The 12,643-nt window shown below is 45.5% G+C and overlaps 1 protein-coding gene across 4 annotated transcripts in view; it reads left to right on the forward strand.

The window, feature by feature from the left end:
• Nucleotides 1–12,643, forward strand: part of LOC139273207 (uncharacterized) — a 234,970-nt gene that overhangs the window by 20,420 nt on the left and 201,907 nt on the right. For all 4 annotated transcript variants that reach the window (XM_070889796.1, XM_070889799.1, XM_070889798.1 and 1 more), the window contains exon 5: nucleotides 6,089–6,255. In XM_070889796.1, the coding sequence (XP_070745897.1) occupies nucleotides 6,089–6,255 (167 nt within the window). The remainder of the gene's footprint in view (nucleotides 1–6,088; nucleotides 6,256–12,643) is intronic.

The following is a 12,643-nucleotide window of genomic DNA, read 5'->3' on the forward strand; positions in this document are numbered from 1 at the left end:
AATGGGCAATCAATCCGGTACTGTCCAGAGGTTAAAATTGAAATGAATTTTGAGTTTAATAGAGGGCTAGGGAACTTTCCAGTGGGATGCCCTCCCTCACATTGCTGTAGTAAGTCGAGGAAAGAAAATTGGGCGGCTAATCCACCACCGCTCAACCTTTAAAGTTAAATATATTTATATACCTGGAACTTTCTGGCAGGACATCTGATTCCAGGTGACGAGCCACTCCTACTTTACAGTACTATTTATGTTTTAACTTTATGCTCACCTTTAAATTAAGTAATTTCGTCTGCACCTCTAGCCAGCTCCTCCAAAGCATGAGTGCCATGCATTGTGCCTCCTTTACATATTTAGGAATTTCAACAAAAATCTGCTTGGCATATTTTTCAATTGAATTGACAACACATTATACCAGTTAAATAGCTGGTAGAAAGAGTAGAAGGGTCATCATTGCAGGTGTGTTGTGATTAGGGGCTAGTTTTTGTCACTGACAGCAAAAATCACATTTTGAAAGTTGCACAGTCTAGGATTTTGTCAACAGTTTACAGGATCACAATTTAATAGTCGATGATGAAGACTATTTGGCCCATCTTAGTTGATCGACTCCCACCCCTCCCCCCCCACCCCCCCAAACCCGGCCGTTACAGCATCCAATTGATTCTTAAATGATTCCAAGGTTTCTGGAGCCAGTACTCTAGGCACCTGTTTGTTTTCTGAAAAAATGGGCGACAGCCATTGAAAATCACGCACTACCTCAGGTGCGCCTTGGACGCCGAATGTCTGATGCAACTTTAGGGTAGGCCTGCAAAGTTCCAGTTCTGATGAAGGACCATCGACCTGAAATGTTAACTCTGTTTCTCTCTCCACAGATGCTGCCTGACCTGCTGAGTATTTCCAGCATTTTCTGTTTTTATTATGAATAGCATACCTGCCCGTTTTGGGCGGGGGTTATTTAAATATGTAAATAGGGGTCCTACTCTACTGTAGGACTCCAATTGCAATTTTAAGTGCAACAACCACTGCTTATAGCAGGCACGTTGGCGTTAATGTGATTTACCTGCTATACACGTTGGACAACTTACATGAAGCTAGATAAAATTTGTGATCTTAACACTGCATCTTGTGTCAAGCAGCATAGTTACTGAAATCTGCCTCACAATCTTCAATTTCCTATGAGATACTCCTCTTGTCAAGACAATGTTGATTAATCAATCAAAGTTGTATATAAATGGACAGCATTGCAACGGAACCTCACTGAAATCCTACATTCCCGAACCGACACATGGTCAAAAAAAAGATTTGTGGAAGTGCTAGTGTTTAATTCATCAGGTAACTTCTAATTCACTAGCCAATGTATGAAGAGAATATGGCAAAGGTCCTAATTTGCATGTGCAGCTGCCATGTGAGAGAGAGTCAGGCAGGGCCAAGATACCACTATGGTGAAATATTTTGTCAACATTCACTGTTTATTCATGCTCCTCTAATTCTGGCATCTTGCTTATCCCCAATTTTAGTTGTTCCATTATTGGCAACTGTGCTTTCAGCTGTCGAGGCTCTAAACTGTGGAATTCCCTCCCTAAACTGCTCCACCTCTCAATCCTCCTTTAAGATGCTCCTTAAAACCTAACTCTTTGACCTAGCTTTTGGTCATCTGTCCTGATAGCTCTTTCTTTATTCATTTCTGGTATGTGGGTGACACGGACAAGGAAAGCATTTATTGCCCTTCCCTAATTGTCCTTGAGAAACATAGAAAATAGGTGCAGGAGTAGGCCATTTGGCCCTTTGAGCCTGCACCACCATTCAATATGATCATGGCTGATCATGCAACTTCAGTACCCCATTCCTGCTTTCTCTCCATAACCCTTGATCCATTTAGCCATAAGGGCCACATCTTACTCCCTTTTTAATATATCTAACGAACTGGCCTCAACAACTTTCTGTGGTAGAGAGGGTGGTGGTGAGCCGCCTTCTTGAACTGCTGCAGTCTTTGTGGTGAAGGTACTCCCATAGTGGTATTAGGGAGCGAGTTCCAGGATTTCGAACCAGCAACGATGAAGGAACGGCGATATATTTCCAAGTCAGAATGGTGTGTAACTTGGAAGTACAGGTGATGGTGTTCCCATGCGCCTACTGCCCTTGTCGTTCTCGGTGGTAGAGGTCGCGGGTTTGGGAGGTGCTGTCGAAGAAGCTTTGGCAAGTTGCTGCAGTGCATCTTTAGGATGGTACACACTGCCAATCAAGCAGGCTGCTTTGTCCTGGATGGTATCAAGCTTCGTGAGTGAGTGCAGCTCCAACAACATTCAGGCAAGTGGAAAATATTCAATCACACTCCTGACTTGTGCCTTGTAGATGGTGGAAAAGCTTTGGGAAGTCAGAAGGTGTGTCACTCATTACAGAATACCCAGCCTCTGACCTGCTTTTGTTGCCACAGTATTTATGTGGCTGCTCCAGTTAAGTTTCTGGTCTATGGTAACCCCCAGGATGTCGATGGTGGAGAATTCGGCGATGGTAATGCCATTGATTGTCAATGGTCACTTTTTGGAGTTGGTCATTGCCTGGCACTTGTGTGGTACAAATGTTACTTGCCACTTATTGGCCCAAGCTTGAATGTCGCCCAGGTCTTCCTGAATGCAGGCATGGACTGCTTCATTATGTGAAGAGTTGCGAATGGAACTGAACACTGTGCAATCATGAATGAACATCCCCACTTCTGACCTTATGATGGAGGGAAGGTCATTGATGAAGCAATGGTGGTTGGGCCTAGGACACTGCCCTGTGAAACTCCTGCATCAATGTCGTGGGGCTGAGATGATTGACTTCCAACAACCACAACCATTTTTCTTTGTGCTAGATATGACTCTCAGAGTTTTCCCCCTGATTCCCATTGACTTCAGTTTTACTAGGGCTCCTTGATGCCACACTTGGTCAAATACAGCCTTGATGTCAAGGGCAGTCACTCTCACCTCATCTCTGAAATTCAGCTCTTTTGTCCAAGTTTGTACCAAGGCTGTAATGATGTCTGGAGCCGAGTGGTCCTGGCGGCACCCGAACTGAGCATCAGTGAGCAGGTTATTGGTGAGTTAGTGTCACTTGATAGCACTGTCGACAACACCTTCTGTCACTTTGCTGATGATTGAGAGTAGACTGATAGGATGGTAATTGGCCGGATTGGATTTATGAGGACAGGACATACATGGGCAGTTTTCAAAATTGTCAGGTAGATGCTAGTATTGTAGCTGTACTGGAACAGCTTGGCTAGAGACACGGCTAGTTCAACAGCACAAGTCTTCAGCATGACAGCCGGGATACTGTCGGAGCCCATAGCCTTTTCTGTATCATGGAGTGAATTGAATTGGCTGAAGACTGGCTTCTATGATGGTAGGGACCTCGGTACTTCTGGCTGAAGATGGTTGCAAACGCTTCAGCCTTGTCTTTTGCACTTGCGTGCTGGGCCCGCCATCATTGAGGATGGGGATATTTATGAAGCCTCCTCCTCACGTTAGTTTTAATTGTCTGCCACCATTTACGACTGGATGTGGCAGGACTGCAGAACTTTGATCTGATTCATTGATTGTGGGATCGCTTATCTCTGTTTAGCGTGTATATAGTCCAGTGTTGCAGCTTCCCCAGGTTGGCACCTCATTTTTAGGTATGCCTAGTGCTGTTCCTGGCATGCTCTTCTACACTCCTCATTGAACCAGGATTGGTGCCCTGGTTTAATGGTAAAGGTAGAGTGAGGTCTATGCCGGGCCGTGAGGTTACATATTAGGGTGGAATACAATTCTGCTGCTGCTAATGACCCACAGCGCCTCATGGATACCCAGTTTTGAACTGCTAGATCTGTTCTGAATCTGTCCCATTTAGCACGGTGGTAGTGCCACACAACACGATGGAGGGTGTCCTCAGTGTAAAGACGGGACTTCGTCTCCACAAGGACTGTGCGGTGGTCACTGCTACCAATGCTGTCATGGGCAGATGCATCTGCGACAGGTAGATTGGTGAGGACTAGGTCAAGTAGGTTTTTTCCCTCATGTTAGTTCTCTCACCACCAGCTGCAGGCCCAATCTGGCAGCTATATCCTTCAGGACTCGGCCAGCTTGGTCAGTAGTGGTGCTGGCAAGCAACTCTTGGTGATGGACATTGAAGTTCCCCACCCAGAGTACATTCTACACCCTTGCTTCCCTCAGTGCTTCTTCCAAGTGGTGTTCAGCATGGGGTACTGATTCATCAGCTGAGGGAGAGTGGTAGGTGGTAATCAGCAGGTTTCCTTGCCTATGCTTGATCTGAAGCCATGAGACTTCATGGGGTCCGAAGTCAATGTTGAGGAATCCCAGGGCCACTCCCTCCGAACTGTATATCACTGTGCTGCCACCTCTGGTGGGTCTGTTCCACTGGCAGGACAGGACATACCCAAAGATGGTGATGGAGGAATCTGGGACATTGGCTGAAAGGTATGATTCTGTGAGTATGACTTGATCAGACTGTTGCTTTACTAGTCTGTGGAACAGCTCTCCCAATATTTGCACAAGTCGCCAGATGTTAGTGAGGAGGACTTTGCAGGGTTAACTGGGCTGGATGTGCGGTTGTCGTGTCTGTAGCCGGTGCCTAGGTCGATGCTGGGTTTCATAGCTGAATAGCTTACCAGGCCATTTCAGAACCATTGCTGTGGATCTGGGGTCAAACATAGGCCCGATCAGGTAAGGACGGCAGATATCCTTTACTAAAGGACATTAGAACCAGATGGGTTTTTACAACAATCCAATAGTTTCATGGTCACCAAAACTAGCTTTTTATTCCAGATTTATTTAATTAACTGAATTTAAATTCCTCAGCTGCCATGGTGGGATTTGAACTCGTGTCTCTGGATCATTAGCCCAGGCCTCTGGATTACGAGTCCAGTAACAACTACTATGCTACCTTTACCGTTCTATGACTAGGTGTCAACATTTTTATTCATAATGCTCTTGTCAAGCACTTTGGTTATGTTGTAATGTTAAAGGTGCTATTTAAATGCAAGTTGTTGTTGTTTAGGTTCACATATAAACAATGTGTTTAGGGTGAGATACCCTAGGGTACCCAGTGCCTGTGGAGCCATACTATATCAAAGAATCAATATCTTCGGGAATGCTGGAAGCGGGCTTGAAAAAATTAATAGAAAGAGATTACAATGCAGAATTTCCTCAGGGGTTCCTCTAGGAATCCGCCATAACTCCAGTGAGAGACCATCGAACCCACTGGAATATGGCAGGGACCTAGTGGCATCAGGTCTCTTGTCATTGCAAGGGTTTTTCAGGGGGTGGAACCTCTGCCCACCCTTCACAAGGCAAATGTCATCAAGAGTGGAGCCTGGGTAGAAACTCCCTATTTGGGAGTACCCACCTCCCCGCCTCACTCAGGCCATAGCATTATCTTGGAGGCTGATAGACCCAGTGAGATCAGAACTGCCCTTCTCCAGATGAGTGGATGTGGGTCCCAATGCCAGCAGCCTGGGACACTGAAGCATGGAAGATTTTAAAACATTTTTTGATTGACTCTCTTTACACAGGGAGGTGATTGGATTTTTTGCGGAATGGGAGTGGTCTGGGCAACGTCCCCAGAGATGGGAAAGCACTGAGATTTCCAGTTGGATGGGGCAAGTGAACACTGGAGGTGCATCCGCAACTGCGTGGGCACCCCTGTTCCCTTTTCGAATTAGATGCCCTTCCTCTGACTACACAAACTCCGGTAGGATCAATGCTGGAGAGCACCAGCAGGTGCTTTCCCAGTATAACTGTAGATTTTAGACACCAAAGAAAATCATAATTTAATAATCATTGAGGATATGACTTAGCCAGTCTACTTTCTGACCATGCTACTAATTCATCAGTTTATTATTGTTGCACCCTGAGGAAGGTTTGTGTTTAAAGCCTCTAATGGAGTATTACCTCCGTGGTTAAGTTGCTACCTGGAGGAACAAAACCTGAGCTTTGAACCAGATTATAGAGTCCTAATCAAGCACAGTGGTGCTCTCACAATACCACTCTAGTGTTTACGCAATATATTATGATTGTACTGCCTTTTAATTGATATAATGTTTCTTATTACAAAGTGATCCCAAGCACACATTCTCAGAAATGAGCATTAAATTCCTCACTCGAAAGATAAAGTGTGATCCTTTCGATGATACTCCCTTTGATGAACATTGGAGTGTACCAGAGTATGAACTGGAAAGAAGAATGTCAGGTGCTAATGTTTACTGTTGCTACAAATATCGAGGTACTACCATCCCTAAGGGAATATTTTTCATAATTTTTGAAAGTTCAAGTAAAAATATTGTGTTGAATATCTTAAAGGAAATTTCATGATCTGAATAGCGATTGTGTAATGGAAAGAATATTCCTCCAATTTTCTAGCTTCAGGTATTTATTCATTTGTATTATTTATCTGCATAGTAGAAACAAATTTCAAACAATATCTGTAAAGATGCTTTTATACTCAGACCAAGAACATAAGAAATAAGAGCAGGAGTAGGCAATTCGTTCCTTTGAGCCTGCTCCGCCATTCAATAAGAGGTGATCTTCTACCTCAACACCACTTTCCCACCCTATCCCTTTATTCCCTCAGTATCCAAACATCTATCAATCTCTGTCTTAAATATAGTCAATGAGCAGCCACAGCTCTCTAGGGTAGAGAATTCTAAAGATTCACACCCCTTTGAGTGAAGAAATCACTCTCATCTCAGTCCTAAATGGCAGATCTCTCATTCTGAGACTGTGATCCCTAGTTCTGGACTCCCCAGCCAGGGGAAACATCCTCCCAGCATCCAACCTGTCAAACCCCTTAAGAATTTTAAATGTTTCAATTAGAACACCTCTCATTAATCTAAACGCCAGAGAATATAGGCCCAGTCTACATCATCTCTCCTCATAGAATAATCCTTTCATCCCAGGAATCGGTCTAGTGAATCTCCATTGCACTCCCTCTAAGGCAAGTATATCTTTCCTTAGGTAAGGAGACCAAAACTGTACACAGTACTCCAGGTGTGGTCTCACCAAGACCCTATGTAATTACAGTGAAACTTCTTTACTCTTATATTCTAATCCCTTTGTAATAAAGGCTAACATACTGTTAGATTTCATTTTTGCTAGCTGTACCTGCATGTTAATTTTCAGTGATTCGTGTACAAGAACAGCCAGGTCCCTCTAAACACCAACATTTCCCAGTCTCTCTCCTTTTTAAAAAATATTTTGCTTTTTTATTTTTTTCTACCAATGTGGATACTTCACATTTCCCCACATTATACTCCATCTGCCACATTCTTGCCCACTCATCTAACCTGTCTATATCCCTTTGCAGCCTCTCTGCATCCTCCTCACAACTTACATTCCACCTAGTTATGTATCATAAGCAACTTAGATACATTACACTCGGTCCCCTCATCTAAATCATTGATATAGATTGTAAATAGCTGAGGTAAATACATTACACTCGGTCCCCTCATCCAAGTCATTGATATAGATTGTAAATAGCTGAGGTAATAGTGCAGTATCCCACTATTTACAGCCTGCCAACCCAAAATGACCCATTTATCCCTATTCTCTGTTTTCTGTCCATTAACCAATCCTCAATCCATGCTAATATATTACCCCAAATCTCATGAGCCCTAATTTTATGTAATAACCTCTTGTGTGGCACCTCACTGAATGCTTTTGAAAATCCAAATACACTACATCCACTGGTTCCCCTTATCTACCCTGCTAGTTACAACCTCAAAAAACTCAAACATGTTTGTCAAACACAATTTCCCTTTCATAAATCTGTGTTGACTCCACCCCAATCATATGATTTTCTATCTAATAATAGATTCTGGCATTTTCCTTACTACTCATGTCAGGCTAACTGGCCTATAGGTCACTGTTTTCTCACTTCCTCCTTTCTTGAAAAGCAGGGTTACGTTTGCTACCTTCCAATATGGGGGGGGGGGGACATTCTAAAATCTAGGGATTTGGGGAAGATCAAAACCAATGTATCCACTATCTCTGTCACCACCTCTTTTAAAACCCTAGGATGTAGGCCATCAGGTCTAGGGGATTTGTCAGCTTTTACGCCCATTAATTTATCCAGTACTATTTCTTTACGAATACTAATTTCTTTAAGTTCTTCATTGTCACTTGACCCTTGGTTTGCACTATTTCTGGAATGTTTTTTGTATCTTCTACCATGAAGACTGATGGTATTTGTTTAACGTCTCTGTCATTTCCTTATTCCCCATTATAATCTCTCCTGTCTCTGCCTGAAAGGGATCCATGTTTACTTTTGCTAATCTCTTCCTTTTTACATACCCATAGAAACGTTTACAATCTGTTTTTATGTCTCTTGCTAGTTTATCCTCATATTCTATTATGAATTTCTTGGTCATTCTTTGCTGAATTCTAAAATCCTCCCAATACTCAGGCTTGCTACTCTTTTTGGCAACATTATAAACCTTTTCTTTTAATCTGATACCATCCTTAACTTCTCATATTAGCCATAGTTGGACCATATTTCCCATGGGGTTTTATTCCTTAAGGGAATGTATATTCCTTGCGAATTATGAATTATGTCTTTAAATGTTTTTCCATTGCTTATCTATCTGTAGATTGCCATGCACAGCCAGCAGTCCCAAGTTATACTGCCAGCTGTTCATCATACTCTTCCCAGTGACAAAAGAGCTGTGTGCATGCAAGTCTGCACCCCGGTCCAAAGCTCCACTTGCTGACTGCTTAAAGTTTAACATTAGAAAATCCAGAGAGGAGCTCCAGCTTTCTTCTAACATTAAGTGGGCCACCTAAGAACTTTTTAAACTTGCTTTTGCACCAGAGTGCATATATACTACAACTATTGTGAAACCAATCCTCCTGGCTTTAGTGTTGACAGGAAGCAGGTTTCTGACTAGATTTTCGAGCGATAGTATTGTTTAACATCGATGTACGTCTGAAACCACTTCCTATCTACATGCAAGTGATAGTAGAACTGCACCATAAAGCAGTAAATAATTGCTCTCAGTAAGTGTAAACATAACTGTTTCGAACCTTGGTTCTCCCATGTAAATGAGATTATTATAAATGAGCTTGTGCGCTGGGAGGTAAGCTTCGGAGAAGTGTTCCATAAATGGTCCTTTGAAGCTGAAATGTCCTTTTGAGAGATGATGAAACGAGATATCTAAAACAAAGTGACTATTTGTACTGTGCTTTTTCTGTCGAGTCCCCGCCCGAACCGGAAGTGCGGCCCCGAACCGGAGTCAGACCGACCACTTGTGCTGCTGATCCTCCGCTGTCGAGCCTGCTAATCCTCAGGCAGCTGGGCGGCTGTGGGCAGGAGAGAGATGAGGAAAGAAGCAGCTGGATGGTGGGAGAGGGAGAGCTGAACCATTAGCCATTGAGCCGTGGCCGGCAAGGGGAGAGATAGAGAGCTTGGTGGCAGGGGGGTGGGGAAGAGAGAGAGTTTGGGGGGGGAGGAGAGAACGAGAGAGCTTGGGGTGGGGTAATGAGAGAGAGAGAGTTTGGGGGAGGGGAAGAGAGAGATGGGGGGGAGAGAGCGCCGTGGGTGGGTGGAAATAGAGAGATAGATGGGGTGGGGGAGAGAGAGAGAGAGAGATGGGGTGGGGGGGATAGATAGAGAGAGAGAGAGATGGGATGAGGGAGATAAGAGAGAGATGGGGTGGGGGGGATAGAGAGAGAGTTGGGGTGGGGGGGATAGAGAGAGAGATGGGGTGGGGATAGAGAGAGAGAGATGGGGTGGGGGGGATAGAGAGAGATGGGGTGGGGGGGATAAAGAGAGAGAGAGATGGGGTGGGGGGGATAGAGAGAGAGAGATGGGGTGGGGGGGATAGAGAGAGAGAGAGATGGGGTGGGGGGATAGAGAGAGAGAGATGGGGTGGGGGGGATAGAGAGAGAGAGATGGGGTGGGGGGGGATAGAGAGAGAGATGGGGTGGGGGGATAGAGAGAGAGAGATGGGGTGGGGGGGATGAGAGAGAGAGAGAGATGGGGTGGGGGGGATGAGAGAGAGAGAGAGAGAGAGATGGGGTGGGGGGGATAAGAGAGAGATGGGGTGGGGGGATAAGAGAGAGATGGGGTGGGGGGGAAGAGAGAGATGGGGTGGGGGGGGATAGAGGTGGGTGGGGGGGGGGGATAGAGGTGGGGTGGGGGGGATAAGAGAGAGAGAGAGATGGGGTGGATAAGAGAGAGAGAGATGGGGTGGATAAGAGAGAGAGATGGGGTGGATAAGAGAGAGAGAGATGGGGTGGATAAGAGAGAGAGAGATGGGGTGGGGTGGATAAGAGAGAGAGAGATGGGGTGGGGGGGATAGAGAGAGAGATGGGGTGGGGGGGATAGAGAGAGAGATGGGGTGGGGGGATAAGAGAGAGAGAGATGGGGTGGGGGATAGAGAGAGAGAGATGGGGTGGGGGGATAGAGAGAGAGAGATGGGGTGGGGGATAGAGAGAGAGATGGGGTGGGGGGATAGAGAGAGAGATGGGGTGGGGGGATAGAGAGAGAGATGGGGTGGAGGGGTAGAGAGAGAGATGGGGTGGGGGGGCAGAGAGAGAGATGGGGTGGGGGGGTAGAGAGAGAGATGGGGTGGGGGGGTAGAGAGAGAGATGGGGTGGGGGGGTAGAGAGAGATGGGGTGGGGTGGGGGGGATAGAGAGAGAGATGAGGTGAGGGATCGGAGGGGAGAGAGGTTCTTCCAATCCAGAAGTCATGACATTGTCACTATTCACTTCATGCCCAATAAACCTGTGAACAATCCGCACATAATGCCCCATCTATGACAGGGGGAGGGGGTCATGCACTTGTGCTGCGGTAAGGACTTCGGCTGACACTTGGTGGCTTCTGGGGAGATCTATCCTCTGTGGCTTCTGGAAGTCAAAGTGGATCGAGTTACAATTTGCGAAGTCAATAGGAACTTGGGCTGGGCTGTTCCAGTTACATATTCCAGAGAAACCTCAGGGTGTGGCTTATCCTCCAAGGGGACCAATCAGAGACAAGGGGCGGCCATTTTTACAGTACAAATAAATGCGTCCTATCTAAAACTGAAAAAATTTGATAATTCTAAAGATTTACAAAAAGGAGAAGGTAATACAGGTGTATTGGCAACACATCTAGAGAAAATAGTGCTATTGAAATTAAAAATAAAATTCCATAATGCTTGATGACACAGCAACATAGTGCCTTCCCTCGTAGTTGCAAATAGAATATGTACTAGCCAGCAGAAAAATATTATAAATATCTTTGGTCATGAGCTGATCATAGATCACTTGCAGTTTCAACATTGGTTAGTTTAACTTGTAAGGATATTTGACATCTTTCAGTGCTCTGACTAAGGCACATCGTTTGCCACTGTTTTCAAGTATGTGTCATGTGCTTTTCTTTTATGACAACACTTGGTCTTAATTAATCTCCCTGCAAACACCAATAAAAATTCAATCTAAAGAGAAAGTCGATTGTATCAGCACTATGGGCTCAATTTTCCCCAAAGCTGTTTTTTGCCATACTTGAAGAGTTACACCCGTTTTTTTGGGGCCCAAGTACGGCAAAAAAAAATCATCCAACTTTCCCCGTTTGAATTCTTCACTTTGGCGCCGCCGAGCCTGTCGTTTAGTTTTGGGGGTGGAGCCTAAGATCTGCGCCAAAAAGATCGGGTTGCCACGGTAACCAGGGACGCACTGCGGGCTGAGGCTGGAAAGTGAAACACACAGCCAGTTCACAGCAACCTGCACAAGCACATTACACATTGCAGCAACTTACCTCCATTAAATTATTAAAGTGTAATGAGAAAAGTCTATCTCCCCCTCCCGATGTCGGTGCTGGTACCCAGTCCTATCCGGAGGCGAAGGGCCTCATGGTCCCGGTCCCCACTCCTATCCCAGGCCGAATGGCCTCCCGGTCTAGGTTCCCCCGCTCCTATCCCAGGCCGAATGGCCTCCCGGTCTAGGTTCCCCCGCTCCTATCCCAGGCCGAATGGCCTCCCGATGCTGGTCCCTGTTCCTATCCCAGGCCAAACGGCCTCCTCCCTCCCGGTTGGTCCCAGCTCCTAACTATGCCCGAAAAGCTTCTCCCACTGTCTCTCACCTCTCTCACATCTCTGCTGCTGCTGTCTGGGCCCTGGAACTGCATCAGCTGCGCTGATTTATTTAACTGTGCCGATTTTCTTAACTCACCAGAAGGTTTTTCCACAGAGGCCACATAAGCCGTCCTCAGAAAAATTGGAGTAAATCGGAGCTGGCCAAACTTGCTTAAATGACCAGAATTGACGCGAGTGGCAAGTTATGGCTATGACACAAAAAAAACTAACCTAAAAATTTCATAGCTAACTGAGTTACACTGGTGCACAGGGAAACTTGTATTTTTTAAACTTAGGCCAAAAAAAACAACGCAAATAACTTGGAAAAATTGAGCCCTATGTCACTCTCTGGAACTCCCTGTGCCTTGCCAATTCCCTTCTATTGAAAGTTTTCTCAAAACCCATACCTTTGATTGTCCCTTTGTTCCCTACCCAGCTTTTTCCTCCTTGTCAGCATCCATTGCCTTTCCCCATCAGCCGGTCCAGGCAGCGGGCGGTCGAGGGGGTCGTTCAACCTGACTGCCTGCCTCTCTTCCGCTCTTACATCCGGTCCAGGGTGTCC

Source organism: Pristiophorus japonicus, chromosome 9 (assembly GCF_044704955.1).
Source record: "Pristiophorus japonicus isolate sPriJap1 chromosome 9, sPriJap1.hap1, whole genome shotgun sequence".
NCBI lineage: Eukaryota > Metazoa > Chordata > Chondrichthyes > Pristiophoridae > Pristiophorus > Pristiophorus japonicus.